At 38.8% G+C, this 19,380-nt stretch overlaps 1 protein-coding gene across 3 annotated transcripts in view; it reads right to left on the reverse strand.

Annotated features, from left to right (window-relative positions):
* The window catches only part of Mastl (microtubule associated serine/threonine kinase-like), a 39,486-nt gene that overhangs the window by 3,555 nt on the left and 16,551 nt on the right, over positions 1-19,380 (reverse strand). For all 3 annotated transcript variants that reach the window (XM_030251977.1, XM_017319214.1, NM_025979.4), the window contains 5 exons: positions 16,778-16,950; positions 12,532-13,638; positions 11,587-11,725; positions 800-913; positions 364-465 (listed from right to left, as the gene is read on the reverse strand). In XM_030251977.1, coding sequence (XP_030107837.1) covers positions 364-465; positions 800-913; positions 11,587-11,725; positions 12,532-13,638; positions 16,778-16,950 — 1,635 coding nt within the window. The remainder of the gene's footprint in view (positions 1-363; positions 466-799; positions 914-11,586; positions 11,726-12,531; positions 13,639-16,777; positions 16,951-19,380) is intronic.

Here is a 19,380-nt window from a genome sequence, read left to right on the forward strand (position 1 = left end):
CAATATTGGAAGATGACTAATGATTGTAGTGGGAATATTGATTTAGGAGATTTAAATTTCTTTAAAAGAAATGATATAATATTGTTTCTGGTACCTTATGGAATTACAAAATTCAGTGTGTGAGTTGCAACTACACTGGGTTGAGTTTTATTTTTTTATTATTTATTTTCTTTTATTTTATTAGGTATTTTCCTCATTTACATTTCCCAATGCTATCCCAAAAGTCCCCCATACCCACCCTCCCTGGGTTGAGTTTTAAATTGAAATAAAGATACATATAAATGCATATCTATAGGAACTATCATTTTATCACTATGCAGTCAAATTAGCAAGTGTAAAGTAGGTCACTGACAAAACCCTTACCTCTCATTCCAGCTCTCTTTGAATCATCAATGGTTAAAAGCATGTCCATTGCACTTTGAGCATTATCAGATAGCTTTTCTTCGCCTTCTGGCCATGGGATATCTACAAGTACAAACATGCAAGTAAAGTTGTTTGATGTTACCTAGAGGAGCTACACTTGGGTATGGTATGTCTTACTTTCTGCAATTCTTGAAGAAATCAATGCCTTTCTGGCATATCTTACTTTCTTCTAAATGCCTTTCTTTCTCTCCCCCTATAACTCTATATTAAAATGCCTTTATTAAACAGATTTTTAAATCATTCTCAACTAATAGGGATAAAATGACTTTCTTTCTCCTAGGGATGCAATGAAAGGTCTTGTGTATGCTAAACAAGTGCTCTGCCATTGAGCTACATCCTCTGAATCTATCCTACTAGAAAACATAAAAAGAATCACCTCTTTTTAAAATATTCTGGAATACTTGTTGTGGTGTTTCATCATTGAAAGGGGGAATTCCTGTCAGAAATTCGAACAAGCAAACTCCAAGAGCCCACCAGTCTACTGCAGGACCTGGAATGTAAAAGGAGTTAGGTTGAATTTGCAAGCATTTTATACAAGTAATTTATAACAGAAACATCAGTATATTGATGCTTGAGCCATCAAGGCCTTCTTGCTTTAGGGCTTTCTTCGGTTTCTATACAGTTACAAAACCTCAAATTACCTTCATTCAGGCAATAACCATATTGCCTTAGCTTTCCAGAAGTTTAGATTAGCAATATTTTTCAAGGCCATTTTTTGATAGATTAGTAAATTCTGATAGTTTGAATATCTGATGAATTCTAAATCTTAAAGAGCAATGAAGGAATATATTTCAGAAAATATTAAGTCAAGAAATGACAACAAAGAAAGACAATGCTGGGGGGCTGGAGAGGTGGTTCAGTGGTTAAGAGCATTGACTGCTCTTCCGAAGGTCCTGAGTTCAAATCCCAGCAACCACATGGTGACTCACAACCACCTGAAATGAGATTTGATGCCCTCTTCTGGTGTGTCTGAAGACAGCTACAGTGTACTCATATACATAAAATAAATAAAATATAAATAAATATAATACACATACACACACACACACATATATACATATACATATATATATATATATATATATATATATATATATTTTTTTTTTTTTTTTTAAAGAAAGACAGTGTTAGCATAAGCCTTTAAACTCAGCTTTTGGGAAGCAGAGGCAGGCAGATCTTGAGTTTGAGGCCAGCTTGGTCTACAGAGTGAGCTCCAGGACAGTTAGGGCTATACAGTGACCCTGTCTTAAAAAAAAAGAAAAAATCAAAAGACCAAATACAACAAGAACAACAAAATTATACTGTATTTCACTTGTTTTACCCAAGGTATGACAGTAATATTTATACTAACTGAAGGAAATTACCAAATGCCCTAAATAGTGTTTTACTATGTATTTTGTTGATTCAAAAACATAGTTTTTAGCTCAAAAGGAGTGATAGCTATTCTGTAACCAATTTGAATGATCATGGTTCAGGAACATAGATTTAATTTACCTTGAATGATATGTTCCAGGGTTGGGGAATGGTTCAGTGGTTAAGAGCACTGGCTGCTATTCTAGAGGACCTGGGTTCCATTCCTAGCACCCAAAACCATTTGTAACTCCAGCTCCAAGGGATCCAATACCTTCTTCCTCTGGCCTCAGTAGGCACCAGGCATGCACATGGTGCACAGACATATGCAGGCAAAACACCATACACATAAAATGAAAATGAGTAAAATCTCAAAAAAGAAAAAGAAAGGCATGTTCCACTGTAGAAGTGGTTACATGGGACTGTATTAACAAGGAAAGTCATTAGTCAGACGCTGACCAGAGCCCACAGGTAGGTCATAGAATACGCAGGAAAAATTCAGTTATAGTTTTCAGATATTATCTGCCAACATTCTTAAGATTTTGGATTGGTGGGAGCTAGTGGTTTGCCAAAAATGAACATTTGTTTTTGCTCTTTGCTTTAAAACATTTTAAAGGTTTTGATGGTCACCGGATGTTAGATCAGACACAGAGGTGGCAGTGAATGGCTTTCAAATGCACTAAAAATAGCCCAAGATAGTTCCATCCATGATGAGCCTTCCATCATACCATCTGAAAAAGACTGGGCCAAATAAACAAAAACGCAGCCTTTGGAGGGAGGAACATTTGGTAAAATCATTAAGAAGTATATCTAGGTATTACAACCTGAGTCTGATTTTTCTCTGTATCATAGGAGTATTATAGTTTATGTAATTAAGAAAATAGTCAGGCAAGATGATGCGTGCCTGATTTGCACTGCAAGTTCTAGGAGAGCCAAGGCTACAGAGAACCTGCCTCAAGTCCCCCAAACCCCACTTCCCCCTTAAGATTTTTAAGACTGCTTGCCTTTCTAGGTTCAAGTTAGGCCCTGACTCTAGAGCTAGCAGCACAAGGATTACAAGTTCAGGGAGACCCTCTAGCTACAGAATGAGTTCAAGGCCTGCCTGAGCTACAGTGAAACCCTGTTTTCAAATAACTGCATGGCTTAAGGAAGTAAGAGTTGCAGCTGAGAGAACAATTTAATTGACCAAGCTGACTATATATTTCTCTTTGTGTCTACAGTTGTTTGAACTATATGCAGTTATATTTTATTTAGAGTATTTTTTAGTTTTCCTTTTTGCTAGTTTGATTACATAGCTATGACCTCATGTGGCGTGACTAGTTCAGGTTTTAGGAATGATTAGCTTTAAACTTCTAGGTTATTATAAATCTTGTGACTATATTTGTCTTAATATTTTGGTATTAATTCAGATCAGATGACAATATCATTAAAATTTTTTTTCAGAAAAATTACCTTTTTCCTGTGTACCAAATATTATTGGTGACAGGAGCAGAAGTAAGAGGTCAGATCCCTTGGAACTGGAGTTATAGATTGTTGTCAGCTGCCACGTGGGTGCTGGAAATTGAACCTGGGTCCTCTGAAAGCGTAGCCAGTACTCTTACCTGCTGATCTATCTCCCAGACTATTTAAGGAGTTTTAAATAAGGTTTAAAGGTTAACTATGGTAAAATTAAAGCGTGTATATATAGTAAGTACATATATGGTTTTATCTTTTTTAAACCTGTTTATGGCGCTTTACTCTTTTTGTCATCATCCTCTCTGTTTTGGAAAAATCTTTTACTAAAAATATTATTTTAGAAAAATCTGTACTTAATATGAGATAAAGGCGACATACTGTATCGTAAGTAGGCTTTAGTGCTGCTTGGATTCTCAATTTTTTTTTTTTTTTTTTTTTTCGAGACAGGGTTTCTCTGTATAGCCCTGGCTGTCCTGGAACTCACTCTGTAGACCAGACTGGCCTCGAACTCAGAAATCCGCCTGCCTCTGCCTCCTGAGTGCTGGGATTAAAGGCATGCACCACCACTGCCTGGCTTCAAAGGGGCTCTTAATGCATTATTTTTTTCCCTAGGTCTTAAATTAGTTTGCACATTAAAGAATGTCCCATTTCCACAAGAGCTGGCCAAGATAATAACTGACACTGGAAGATGAATTTGTCTTAGCAAAGGAGGGGAAAATATTGTCGGACATCTTTCTTTGTTGTCCCTGTAATTGTAGTTTTGAAGGAAAAGGGAGGAGCTAGTAAATGATTCTTTTTTCCTGGAGGAACAAGGGGAGAGACAGGAGTCTCTTGGGACCAGTGATGGCAGACTGGATCCCCATTACTTATGTATTTACAACATCACCACCATCATAATATATCTGAAAATTCAAAGGAAAAAAATTCTATGACTTTTTATCAGATTGCATCTGTCAGAAATGGACTTGTACCCAAGTGGACATGAGCACGCTGTTACAATAATTGAACAGACTCTAAATGCAATACTGTCTTTTTATGCAAAAACTGCCTTAGCTAATCTCATATATATTATTTAACAGCAATGAATTAATGTTGAGTGACAAATTTACTTTCCTAGTAGCAAAAATAATTGACCTCAACAATGAAAAAATATGCTTAACACAGGATAAAGACTAGAAACTATGTAAAAGTTTTTCTACATATAGGCTAGTTCTTTAACTTTTAATACTATTCTAATAGTACATTTTAAATTTGATTAACAAAAAGCAGTTTAGAAATTTGAGCACTGTGGTGGTTTGAATGACAATGGCTCATGGATTTGAATAGCAAGTCAGCATGGAGCTGCACCACAAGAAATGATTAGGAGGTATGGCCTTGTTGGAGAAGTGTGTCACTGGGGGTGGGCTCCCAGGTTTCCAAAGCCCATTCCAAGCTCAGTCTCTCTCTTCCTGCTGCATGTGGACCTGGATGCAGAACTCTTCGCTACTTTTTAGCACTGTCTCTGTCTGCCTGCCTGCCTGCTGCCATGCTTCCCATCATGATGATAATAGACTGATCCTTTGAAACTGTATTCAAGTGCCTATTTAGATGCTTTCTTTTCTAAGAGTGGCTTTGGTCATGGTCTCTTCCCATCAATAGAACACTGATTTAAGACAAGCTTTTAATAAAAAGAAATGTTTTAATAATTTAATCATCCACTAAATGCAAGGCATTAGTTATTACTCTTTTTTGGGGAGGGCTTATATTTTTTCTTTATTTACATTTCAAATGTTATCCCCTTTCCTCATTTCTCCTCTGAAAACCCCCTATCCCATCTCCCCTCCACCTGTTCAGCAACCCATCCACTCCTGCTTCCCTGTCCTGGCATTCCCCTACAATGGGGCATTGAGCCTTCACAGGACCAAGGACCTCTCCTCCCATTGTTGTCTGACAAATTCGTCTTCTGCTACATATGCAGCTGGAGCCATGGGTCCCTCCATGTGTACTCTTTGGTTGGTGGTTTAGTCCCTGGGAGCTCTGGGGGAGTGTGGTTGGTTGATACTGTTATTCTTCCTGTGGGGTTGCAAACCCCTTCAGATCCTTCAGTCTTTTCTCTAGCTCCTCCACTGGGGACCTTAGTTCAATGGTTGACTGCGAGCCAACTATACACCTCTGTAACTGTGAGGCACTGACAGAGCCTCTCAGAAGACAGCTATATCAGACTCCTGTCAGCAAGTACTTGTGGGCATCCCCAATACTGTCTGAGTTTGGTAACTGTATTTGGAATGGATCCCCAGGTGGGGCAGTCTCTGGTGGCCTTTCCTTCGGTCTCTGCTCCATGCTTTGTATCTCCTCCCATGGGTATTTTGCTCCCCCTTCTAAGAAGGACCGAAGTATCCACACTTTGGTCTTCCTTCTTCTTGAGCTTCAGGTGGTTTGTGAATTGTGTCTTCGGTCTTCTGAGCTTCTGGGCTAATATCCAATTATCAGCGAGTGTATATCATGTGTGTTCTTTTGTGACTGGCTTACCTCACTCAGGATCATATTCTCTACTTCTATCCATCTGCCTAAGAATTTCATGAATTCAGTGTTTTTAATAACTGAGTAGTACTCCATTGTGTAAATGTACCACATTTTCTGTATCCATTCCTCTGTTGAGGGACATCTGGGTTCTTTCCAACTTCTGGCTATTATAAATAAGGCTGCTATGAACATAGTGAAGCATGTGTCCTTATTACATGTTGGAGCATCTTCTGGTTATATGCCGAGGAGTAGTATAGCTAGGTCCTCAGGTAGCACTATGTCCAATTTTCTGAGGAATTTCCAGAGTGGTTGTACCAGCATGCAATCCCACCAGCAATGTAAGAGTGTTCCTCTTTCTCTACATCTTCACCAGCATCTGTTGTTACCTGAGTGACAATCATCTGTAATGGGATCCGATTCCCTCTTCTGGTGTGTCTGAGTACTCACATACATAAAATAAATAAATCTAAAAAAAAAAGAAAAGAAAAAAAAAAAAACCCAACAAAACACCCCCAAAACAAACCCTTAAATAAACAGGCTCAGCAATACAGCTCTGTGGCTAAAAGCAGTTGGCGTGTAAGTTTGACAGCATAAATTAAGTCCCTGGGGCCCACTTAAACGTAGGTACCAAAGCAGGTGAAATGCAGTTACAGGCTTCAGATGCTGCTGACATCCTTAGCTCTAGACTGGTGGAGGCCAGTGATCTGCTGAGAATAATTTTGGCTATGATAGGCACAAGGATGTTAGATTAGATAGGAGTGGGCAGTACATGGCTTTCAAAGGCATTAAAAGTAACTTAACATAATTTGATCTCCAACATTTTTACTACAATCAGGAAGCTCAGTTATTTGGCCTAGTAGACTTTAACACAGGTGTTGGGCTGGGGAGATGGTTCAGTGCATTGTAAGTACTTGCCAGGCACCAGGAACTTTAATCCTAGCATTCTGTAGGCAGATGCAGGAAGATCTTTGAGTTCAAGGCTAGTCTGATATATATGAGAGTTCCAGGCCAACCAGGAAACCATAGTTAGACCATGTCTCAAAAACAAACGCAAAAACACCACACACCTCTCAAAGAAACAAAAATGAAAACCAAACCAAAGAAACAGCTGTGCTTGTGAAGAAAGCATGGAGCTGAGTTCAGATTCATAGGTTGTATGTAAACACACAGGTGCAATGGCATGGGGGTCTATATCTCAGTACACCTGCAAGAAGACAGGAAGCAGAGACCAGAGGATCCCTAGGAGTCTAGGAGTGGGCTGCTTAGCCTGGACTCTACAGAGAAAAATAGCAGAAACCCTTTCTCAAACAAGGTAGAAAGCAGATGAGGATGAATACCTGTTTTCTGACTCGTGTGCCTGCATTTTCATATGTATATGTACATGTATGCCCAGACGTGTACATACATCTTTATTAAAGGTAGAGCTTTTGGTTTTTAAATTACTTTATTTATTTACATTCCAGTTGTTGTCCTCCTCAGTCTCCTGTCCAAATTTCTCATCCCATTCTTCCTCCCCCTTTTCTCTGAGGGTGCTCCTTCCTCCCCCCAATCAGGCCTCACCCTTCCCTGAGGCCTCACTTTCAAGGATTAAGTGCACATTCTCCCACTGAGGCCAGACCAGGAAGACCTCTGTTATGTATGTGCCGGGGCTCTGCAACCTTCCTGTGCATGCCTCTGGCTGGTGGCTCAGCTCCCGGGGTCTGGGTTAGTTGAGACAGCTGGTCTTTCTCCCTATGCGGTCACTTTTGTTTTTTTTAAGGTTTATTTTTTATTATTTTTATTTATGTGTCTGTGTAAGTGAATGCCACGTGTATGCATGTGCCTGGAGGCCAGAAGACATTAGTCCTTTGGAGTTGAAGCTAGAGGCAGTTGTTGTGTAGCCTTGTGTGAGTGCTGGGAACTGAACTCTGCTCCTCTGCAAGACCAACAAGTGCTTAAGCACAGACCTATCTCTCCCTCCTCCACAGTATATTCTTTTTGGGCTCATTCCATCTTCCTGCCTCCCCTTCTAAACAAACAAATAAAGAAAAAAAAAAATCAAACCCTAAAGTAAGCCTGAGGAGAAGGGAAGTAACTGACATTCAGGTGTAGAGCACATGCCTGGGTTAAAATCCACAAGTCCATCAACAACAACCAAAAACTAAAGACACATTTATATCATGGGCTAAATTTCACCTCTTCCACTAAAAGTACTACATCATTTATAGATCTAATTACTTAATATGAGGTTATTTTGGATTAGAGCAGGATTATGCAGGGCATAATTCAATGTGACTGGTGTCTTTATAGTAAGCCAGCTATGAACATGGAGGCTTAAAGGTTGCCTGTTTGATGTAGTAAAAGAGAAGAATGAGAGTAACAATGAATAGACTCTCCTCCAGGAAGTGGGAGAGCATCACACATCACAGCATAGGGGATTAGGTAGGTGAGAGGGGCTGAGAACAGAAGGGCAATTCAGTAAAATGGGGCAAGCAACATATACATTGAGCCACACAGTTCTACAAGGGGAAGGAAAACAGAAGCCTTATTCAGAAGGTAAGCCAGGCAGCACTGACCAAGAGACTGGCCATAGGACCAGCCCAAGGAATTTTTTTTTTTTTCCTTGAGATAGGGTTTCTCTGTATAGCCCTGGCTGTCCTGGAACTCACTCTGTAGACCAGGCTGGCCTCGAACTCAGAGATACACCTGACTCTGCCTCCCAAGTGCTAGGATTAAAGGCATGCGCCACCACTGCCCAGCCAGCCCAAGGATCTTGCAAGCCTTCAGTCCAGTTAGGGTCCATAAGACATTCCGATGCAATTAATGAGAGAACAGAGAAGTCTATTTCCTACTATGTAACACTGAGTTGGGTGGGGGCCCAATCTCAGGAAGTAATCACAAATCAGGGAGCCTAGAGTCAACCTGCCAAAGCCCCAGGACTAAGAGACAGAGATGGGAGGCAACGTGAATGGGGGAGGGCTAGATGGCCTGCAGAAAAGTTTAGGTGGCAGTAGACTCACATTGAACAATGAGGTGGATGGAGCTGGGCACAGATCCTCCACTGATAACTTTAGAGTTTGATATTAAGTCTCAGTTAGTTGTAGAGGACAAAGAAAACCACTTTGATACTTTTCTTTTTTATATTGCTCCTGTATTTATGTGTGTGCTGCATGCATGTACGGTGTGTGTATACACTCATCTGTGCATGTATATGTGGACACAAATGGTTAACATTAGGTGTGATGGTTGAGTAAGAATGGCCCCCATATGCTTATATATTTGAATACTTAGTTAATTTGAAAGCATGGCACTGTTTGAGAAGGGTTAGAAGGATTAGGAGGTATAGCTTTGTTGGAGGTAGTGTATCACTAGGGGGTAGGCTTTGAGGTTTCAAAGCTTAAGCTAAACCCCATCCTCTCATCCTAGCAAAGATTTTCAGGATGCTTAGCAACCTCTCAGCTACTGCTCTGGTACCTGCCTGCCTGCAACCATGTTCCCCATGATGATAATGGACTAAGCCTCTGAAACTGTAAGCCAACCTCCAATTAAATGCTTCCTTTGATAAGAGTTGCCTTAGTCATGGTGTCTCTTCATAGCAATTGAATAGTAACTAAAGTACTGATATCTTTCTTTATTGATCATCACCTTATTTTTTGAGACAGGATTTCTCACTGAATCTGGAGCTCAAAAATTTCCCTTGAATTATATACATATGCACATACTAAATAAATAAAATAAAATAAAATAAAATAAAATAAAATAAAAAGTATACACATGCTGGGCGGTGGTATAACACACCTTTAATCCCAGCACTCGGGAGGCAGAGGCAGGCGGATTTCTGAGTTCGAGGCCAGCCTGGTCTACAAAGTGAGTTCCAGGACAGCCAGGGCTACACAGAGAAATCCTGTCTCGAAAAAAAAAAAAAAAAAAGTATACACATACCAGACTTGAAAGCAGAAGCAAAACTATTTGAGTAGAGGAAGGTGTCCAGTGAGTAGGGGTATTAATATTAGTCAAGTATGCTGGGCATGGTGGCACACGCCTTTAATCCCAGAACTCGGGAGGCAGAGGCAGGCGGATTTCTGAGTTCGAGGCCAGCCTGGTCTACAAAGTGAGTTCCAGGACAGCCAGGGCTACACAGAGAAACCCTGTCTCGAACCCCCCCCCAAAAAAAAATTAGTCAAGTATAGTGCTACATACATACATGCATGCATGCATACATATATACATGATGAAACTCATCACTTGGTATGCCAACAAAAAAATTAAGAGATAAGTTAAAAAACATTATGACATATCAAAATAAGCCAGAGATACAGGGAAAACACCACATATAAAGAGACAGAAATAGTGTCAAAGATGGCCAGGAAACTATTACAAGCTTGTAGATCATGGAAGGCTTGCTTTTTCTACAGATTTTAAGTCTCTACTCTAGACTTCAAACTTTTAGATCTGTGAAACATACATTTTGCTGCCATTTTGAGCCACTTACTTTGTAGTATTTTGATATCAACCTGGCAGATGAATATGGTTCACTTCAGAATGTAGGGAGAAAAATTTTTTTTTGAAAGAGAAAGGAAGAAAAACAAGATAGGTAAAGTATTATTTTATTCTAATGTACCATCCTAAAGATTGGTTCATTTCTAGATTGACCATTTTGATAAGGATAAATAAGGGTGATTTGTATTGTTGTTGCTATAATGACTCTATTGAAGTAGTGTCTGATTGGAGCTGAGGTCGGGTGAGAGAGCAGGAGAAAGTAGGTGGTGACTACTAATAGATACATGATGTAAGGCTGATGGAATGTCTTAATATTATGGTGGTGCTTGTACAACCCCCAGACTGCATGGTACCTGGGATTTAGAATATTTGGCTGTGCTTATGTTGCAGTTTACATTACATAAATCCAAAGTATAAATAAACTGTTAAATTTAATAACTCATAGCTGCATTAGTTGCTTTTTACATTGCTGTGACTAGAAAATGAGGCTAAATTTTGAAGAGTGAACAGAAATTTGGGGCTAACTTTAAAGTCACTTTAGTCCAGACTGAGGGCAGAGCTTCTCTGGATCAGTGAGACTGAATCAAAGAAGGCAAAAACAACCAAAAAACCTCCAAAAAACTCCCCATTGGATGTGCAGATGTGGCTCAGTGGTAGAACACTTGCCCAGAGTGCATTTAAGGCTTTAGTTTTTATCTTCAGCCTCACAAAGTAAATGAACTCAAGAGAAACGGCTACATGCTTTTCAGTGTTTATTTCCCTATACCCAGAGAATATTTTTTTTAAATGTGTATATGTTGTCATATATGCATATTTGTGTATGTACATATACACGAGTGGGTGTGTGCACACATGTAGAGGCCAAAAAGTTCATGTGGAGCATCTTTCACTATCAGTCTCTGCCTAACTTTCTGAAACAAAGTCTCTTGACTAAACCTAGAACTCACTGATTTGCCAAGACTGGCAGGCCAGCTGGGCCCCAGGATGCTCCTGTCTTTGTCTCCTCACTGCTAAGATTATAGGCATTGGCCAGCATGCCACTCCCACCCTCCCATTTCATGAGTCATTTTTACTAACTGGGCTGGCTATCTCTACAGCCCCGAGTTGTTTCCTTTTTCCTTTTCCCACTGTAAATGCTACACATGATGAAGAGGTACCATGTTCTCCTTTTAAGTATCAAAGCCAGGCCTATAAAAAAATGTGGTCTCAAACAGCAAAAATAAACAACCCCACATGCCCACAGTATGGATGGTAGAAGACAACTTATGAGAAGAGTAGTCTCTAGGATTTGAATACAGATCAAAGAAATTTCATATAAAAGGGTAATGTAGTCACTGATGAAAGCATGAAAGCCAAGACACATAATGTATATCTTACCATGGGCTGTACCCAGTAAGAGCTCAGGTGCCAGGTAATCTGGAGTCCCTAGAATTCGCCCGTCATCTACTGGGGCTGCCCCTCTTCTCACACTCTTTGGAGTTCTGTATGATGTTCCCAACTTGACCTGATTTGGAGTCTGTTAATTTAAGAGTTCCAGAGACAACAATTATGTTAATTTCTTTCATATGAACAAAAGCATTGAAGTAGTAACCACAAACATTCCTTAAGTATGGAACATTGGAACATGCATTCAAATCCTTGGTTAAGGATTTAAGAGCAGCCTCAGGCTAGTTATAATTATAAAAAGGTTCTTATGTAATCAAACTCAATAGCTCTAATAATGTCAATTGTTTCAGATATGACTGGAAAGAAAAAAAAATTCTTTTGAGGTAGTTTTACTATATAGCTCACACTGACCTCAAACCATGATCTTGCTTTAGCCTCTGAAGAATTTGGATTAAAGGTTTATAAGGATATTCCACCTAAGAAAAGTACCTTGACAGCCTAGATTGATAAAAATAAGAAAAGGTATGGCTGACAAAATGATTGAACCAAGTATCTGTTCATCTCTTGTACTAAGCAGTCCTTAAAGGTTTTAATGTAACTGTTGCTTAACACCAACCATTTTTTTAAAAAAAGATTTACTTATTTTATTTATATGAATACAGGATCCCTTTACAGATGGTTAAACTTCAATTTCATATCAAAGTTCATTGAGATCATTGAAATATGTATTTTCTTTGAAAAGCATAGTTATACAACTATTAAGAAGAATAAACGTTACTATCAGCTTCACTTTCATGCATGAAAACATTTCAACAATTTATAGGAGAATCAAACTGTATAACTAACGCCATATAACCTAACTGAGAGGCAAGCACGTGTCTTAGCAGGTTACTACTTTAATACTGTAAGAATAAACTGGAATAAACTGGAATGTACCTGATGTGACGTGTAGTGCCTTCCTTTCTCAGTAGGGCTCACAGCCATGGGGTATGAACCACTGTAATCACAGGAAATGTCCATAGCATCTAAAGAAGTTATGCTGATTTTGGATGGTTCCGAATTAGTAGATGCGTTAATATGACTGTTAAAACTTCGAAAAGCCACGACGTTGATTTTAGAGGTCAATGCTTTGGGCGCCTTTGAGGGATGAGCTGACACTTGGCTACTGTCTTGGATACAAGCATGGCAGTCATCTTGTGGCAAGGAATTTTCTTGGCATTTTGGTAACACAAATAGATCTTCAGTGTTTGGTTCTTCAAAAGAGTAGTCTCTGATGCTTTTATCTGGTTCTAAGGCCTGAATTTCCAGTGAACTCTCCATCATAGACACTCCAGGAAAAGATGAATCCGAATCCACACAGGTAGTTTTAAGAGCTCTATCCTCATCAGAACATACAGAATTAGAACTGAGGCAGTCCTTTTTACTGCTCAGCTCACAGTCTTCATCTAGTTCAGACATAAGGTTCTTTGCTATCGTTGGTATATGCAGTTTTTCTGGGGTTTGTCTGTCAGTTAAATAGGTGACAATGTTCTCCTTATTGGCATAGTCAAGTTGCTGACTTTCACACCCTGATAGCTTCAGGTTCTGGACTTCGGTTGTCAAGCCTGTACTTTGATTTGCACGGCAGCCTTGCCTTTCCTTATTGGCCTCATACTCTGTACAGTTTTTTTTACTTTGCATAATTTCCTGACAAGGACTGGAGTCAACCAAGTGGAAATTTCTTTTATAATTTCTTTTACCAAGGTGTTCTTCAGATGTAGCACTAGAATTTACAGACCTCTGACTGGACTGACAGAAACCAGACTGTCCCTTGTCAATGGTCATGTTCTCATTATCTGGGTCCCTTGCTTCCCAAGAGATTTCCCTGAAGCATTTTCTAGGGAGGGTCACCTGGTTGCTTCCAGCAGCAGGAATGGCACTGCTGTCATGAATGGGAGAAAGTGCTAATTCCAGTTCTGTTTTTGTCTTGATGGCACTTGTAGATTTTGCATACAGCATTTCAACTGCATTCCAGCTCATTGCACAGCCTGATGATTCGGTACTCTAAGAGGAGGTAAATGCTACTTTCAGTTACAAACCTTAGATCTTTTCAAGCTTCTAACCTATGAATGCCTACATGTGATAAGTAACCCAGTGAAGTAGTATGTTGCCTTTTCTAGTTTTTAGATTAAACAGAAGAATTAAAAGTAATTATAGTATAAGCTTACTATATACTACATTGCTTATAATCACACTGTTCCAAATGTAACATTGCCTACAATTTAAATAAATTATGTCCCAATACTTATTTTGATAACATGCTACATGATATTAAACAAAAAAAATTAACAGAATATATTCATTCAAATTTTGGGGTAGGCTTATATTATAAATATAATCTATTTTGCAATAGGGACATGGTGATTCTGTTTAAAATGGCAAAATGTAAGAGCCTAAAATCTACTAACTGAAACATTACTGACTGAAAGTTAGCTATTGTAAACATGTGTCACTATATAAACAATAAAATAAAACCAGAAAGACATATGAATTGAAATCCATTGTTGGGGCTGTGGATATAACTCAGGGGTAGTATGACAATAACAAAAACAAATAATTTAATAAAAAAGTAATTATCAGCCGGGCGTGGTGGCGCACGCCTTTAATCCCAGCACTTGGGAGGCAGAGGCAGGCGGATTTCTGAGTTCGAGGCCAGCCTGGTCTACAGAGTGAGTTCCAGGACAGCCAGGGCTATAAAGAGAAACCCTGTCTCGAAAAACCAAAAAAAAAAAAAAAAAAAGTAATTATCAAAAAGATCAATTGACACTGGATCAAAAACAAAGTGCTTTTCTTCCTTTTCTTTCTTAAAATTATTATTTTACTTATTCACTTTACATCCCACTCATTTCCCCCCCGCACCCCGTCACAGCCTCCCACAACTTTCCTTTTCTTTTTTATGAGATAGTCTCACGTATCTCAGGCTTGACATAAATTAAACACATAGCAAGGATGACCTTGAACTCTGATGGAATTACAGTATGGGCCACTAAGCCCAAGTTTTATGATGCTGGAGACGGATCCCAGAATACTGTGCGTGCTAGGCCAGCACTGTACCAACACCAGACTTGCAAAATGCTTCTTTTGAAGACTGAATTGGAAAAAATCTGAAGGTACTTGTTTTAGAATTTTGTATATATTGCATATACAATATATTGTATATGTTGTATAAGAGTAGCCAGTGCTCTTAACTGCTGAACCATCTCTCTAACCCTATAGATTTTATAAGAATACTTTTATAGGGCTGGTGAGTGCTCTTCTGAAGGTCCTGCATTCAAATCCCAGCAACCACATGGTGGCTCACAACCACCCGTAATGAGATCTGATGCCCTCTTCTGGTGTGTCTGAAGACAGCAACAGTGTACCTATTTATAATAATAAATAAATCTTTGGGCTGGAGTGAGCAGGGACTGAGCGAGCGAGGAGAGATCCTAAATTCAATTCCCAACAACAACATGAAGGCTCACAACCATCTGAACAGCTACAGTGTGCTCATATACACTAAATAAATCAATCAATCTTAAAAAAAAAAAAAAAAAGAATACTTTCGTACCATGAATCTTCTGCAGTGTCAATACTGCCTTTTTGTTTTCCTGGCGTTGTTGGAGACTGAATTTAGGATCATGCAAAACAAGCACTACCCCCAAAAGATACAACCCCAGCCTTAATGACATCTATTTTTAATGTATCTTCATCAAACTTTATTGACTATCATTAACTTACTTGGTAGTGAGGAACACTTAGTTTTAAGCAAAAAGAAGATTTCGGAATTATAATTCACTAGTGTTTCTGGTAGACACTGATGAGCCTTGGGGTCACAATAGTGTTTGTTATCAGAGTCCCTCCCGGTCCACTGTCACTTGTATGATCTTAGCTTTCCTATGCTCTAGTCTGCTGTCCTCTCAGTCATGCTTCCTCAGTGTAGCATTGAGTGGGAGGAAGAAGTGGAGCTATACATAGATTGACAGAGCGCACAGTATTATCTTTGTAATATGAAGGAGATGAAATAAGAGTTCTAGAAGAATTTGGTTATTGTACAGCACATACTATCTACAGCAAAGTCTAAAAGGAAAAAGATACAAATGTCTTGTTTTATCTATGTTTGACTACCCGAAAAATACAAATGTCCAACAATAATAAGAAAAGTCAGATTTCTGAGAATAAGAAGCAAATATCACAAATTACTTTATCAAATGAGTTATTTTGATCTTAACCTTCTATGGAGAACTTAGTATAGTATTACATTTAAGTTTCTATGACCTTTTCTATTTATTAGCATTAATAACTATAGAAAAAACAAAACAGCCAGGCAGTGGTGGCACACGCCTTTAATCCCGGCACCTGGGAGGCAGAGGCAGGCGGATTTCTGAGCTCGAGGCCAGCCTGGTCTACAGAGTGAGTTCCATCACAGCCAGGGCTACACAGAGAAACCCTGTCTCGAAAAACCAAAATGAAAAAAAAAGAAAAGAAAAAGAAAAACAATATATAAATTAAATAAGATACTATTTGGGGGGCTGTTTCAAGGCAGGGTTATTCTGTATAGCCTTGGCTGTTCTGGAACCCAAAGACCCGCCAGCCTCGGCCTCCTAAGTGAAGGATTTAAAGACATGAACCACCACAGCCTGGCTTAAGTAAGATAATTTAAAGAACATCCATTCATTTGGCTAACAGCTGTTCTTAATAAACACTTTTAAGGAAACATTCCTATTAATTTTATGTCCTAAAAGTTATATCTGAAGTTTCCATTCCATTAAATGAGAAATTCATAGTAAACAGTATAGAAAGAGATATCATAAGTTTTAAAATTCTGTCTGGAAACAAACAGCAAACTCCCAATTATCTAATGTCTTTATCACAGAAGGAAATGAAAAAGTGCCTGGAGGTCAAACATTTTCTGTTGGTTTACTACAATTAGCCACTCATCATACATTAAGTAAGACCAGTATCACAACTAAATGAGGATGAAATGAAGCTTTTATAAGAATTTGACACAATACCCAGAAAAATGAAGAGTTTTTTTTATAATACCTCAACTGTACCCATGTACCAATGTCATTTCTTTACAAGTTTCTTATGGAAAGGTCTGGTGTTGGTATCATTGGTTTCGTGTGTATATTAGCTTTAGAGATGTATACTTCCTCCTAACCTGGCAGTCTCTTTCCCATTTGGGATTGCTGTGGCATTCTGACTCCACACTGGATACGAAGGTATGAGACTGGCTACTAGTACTTGAGGTACCCAGTCTTTTCCTACACTGGAGTAGATTAGAAGTCAGACATTTCACAGGTATTTCTGGATTGGATGAAAGGGTTTCAAAACCTGTAGGGGAAAAAAAAAAATACTAGTTTATTTTCACAGTTTATGGGACTTGACTCTTTCCAGGTAACTGTACTATATAATTACATATTATGTCTACTCTTTGTGAACATTACCTAGTCCACAAGGATACTGGTATATCTGCTATGATTTTTATCATGTTTAGATTCAGAAATTATTTCAAATGTAGGCAGTACTTTGAAGGTCATAATTAAACCAAATCACTTTACATTTGTAAAATAAAAACCAGGATAAGGACATTAAAATCTAGTTAGAAGGAAATTGATTTTGAGCTATATATGATTTGTTTTAGAGTTATCAATTATAGACCATTTACTGGTATGCATTATTAAGAAATGCTGTAAGGTTAAAATGTTATTAAATTTATCTAGCTAAATTTTTGTTTAATTAATGCTGTAGCAGTACTGGAGATGTTGAAATTTATAATGCTTATTGGTGTGCTAATTACAGAAAGACACAGGTATTTGCTTTTTTTTCCCCTAGTGCTCAGGATTGAACCCATGACTATGTGTGTGTGTATGTGTGTGTTTAGCAAACATTCTAACAGTAAACTTTATACCCATGCCTCTCTATAAGAGATTTTGTTACTATGATCTGATAAGTCACATGACACAAAACTGACTACCAATGAGCCACTGCAATAAGGCAGCACCTAGAGTACACATGCTGCTGCTGCTGCTGCTTCTTCCTTCCTTCTTCTTTCTTCTTCTTCCTTCCTTCTTCCCCTTTTCCTCCTTCTTTTTTGTTTGTTTTTCCGAGACAGGGTTTCTCTGTATAGCCTGGCTGTCCTGGAGCTCAGAAATCCGCCTGCCTCTGCCTCCCGAGTGCTGGGATTAAAGGCGTGTGCTACCACGCTTGGCTAACATGCTTCTTTATTCTACATGAATGGCTAGGAAAATGGTTGCTTCTTAGCTTTGTTTCTGTGTGTGTGCACTGGAGCCGGAGGCCAGAGATCAGTATGGAGCAGAGTATCCCATGCACCATGCATCATCTTCTTTTTAAAAAAATAGGTATTTAAAATAGGTTTTAAAGTTTTATATGCATATGTAATTTTGAAGTGTTTTGCTTGCATGCATGTCTGCACCATGTGCATGCCTAATACCTATGGAGGCCAGAGTATGTGTTAGATCCCTGGAACTGGAGCTGTAGACAGTTGTGAGTTGCCACATAGGCACTGGGAATTGTACACAGGTTCTCTGGAAAAGCAGCCAGTGCCCTTAACTGCTGAGCCATCTCTCTATCCCCCACTTTGTTTTTTGAGATAAGGTCTCTTACTGGTCTAGAGCTGGCTGGCAGTCCAAGGGATCCCTGTCCCTATCTTTAGCTTTGAAATTACAACAGTGCACCACCATGCTAGCTTTCTCAAGTGGTTTTGTAGACTGAATAAATGCCCTCACTGCACTTTCCATTAGACCCAAGACAGTTATGCTTTACTGAATAAGGTGAGGATACACACTGTGATGGCTTGAATGAGAATGGCCTGCGAAGGCACATGTTTGACTGATTGGTCCCCAGTTGGTAGAACTGTTTGGGAAGGATTAGTTGTAGCCTTATAAGAGGAGGTTTGTCATGGGTACAGGCCTGAGGTTAAAGAAGACATTCCCAGTGTGCTCTTGGCCTCCTGCTTGTGGCTCAAGATGTGAGCTCTCAGCTGTTGCTCAAACCACCTACTTCTGTGTCCTAGATCTACCATCATGACCTCTAACATCTGGAGCTAGAAGCCCAATTAAATTCTTAAACGCTTTCTTTTGTTAAGTTGCCTTGGTCATGTAATTTTATTATAGCAATAGAGAGGTAAAATTCACATATCTTTTTTCTTTTCCAAAAGGGATGAACATGACATTAAACTCTGGAAATTTAGATCTTTGTAATATAGTAAGCATTACGTTTTACAACTAGGAAGGAAATTTCATTTCAAAGCTCATCTAATGTAATTTAATTTTTCATATACAAATCCTCTAGGTGGATTGGTAGGTCTTGAACTAGAGACCTAACTGCCTCTGGTTGCTGGGATTAAAGGTGTGTGCCACCATACTCAGCATCCATTTTCAAATGCAAAGATACGTTTACTTGGAAACTAGTTGTCATGACACAGATCTGTAATTTTAGTACTCAGGAGGCTGAGGCAAGAGGATTGAAATTTAAAGGCTAATCTGAGCTAATAGTTCAACATCAGCCTGGATAACATATTGAGAACTTGTTAAAAAAACACTAACAAATCAAAATAAACAAACAAAAGCCCCAAACCGAAACCAAAATCCAATGCCCAACACAACGAATAACAAGAAAACGCAGCCTTCATTTTGAGTTTTTAAACTACCTCAAAACTTTAAAAAATAAGTTTACAAAGGCATACAACACTGCAGTTACTTTATTCTCTTCATATAAAATTTCCATAGACCCAAGCATAGT

This window comes from Mus musculus, chromosome 2 (assembly GCF_000001635.26).
Source record: "Mus musculus strain C57BL/6J chromosome 2, GRCm38.p6 C57BL/6J".
Classification (NCBI taxonomy): domain Eukaryota; kingdom Metazoa; phylum Chordata; class Mammalia; order Rodentia; family Muridae; genus Mus; species Mus musculus.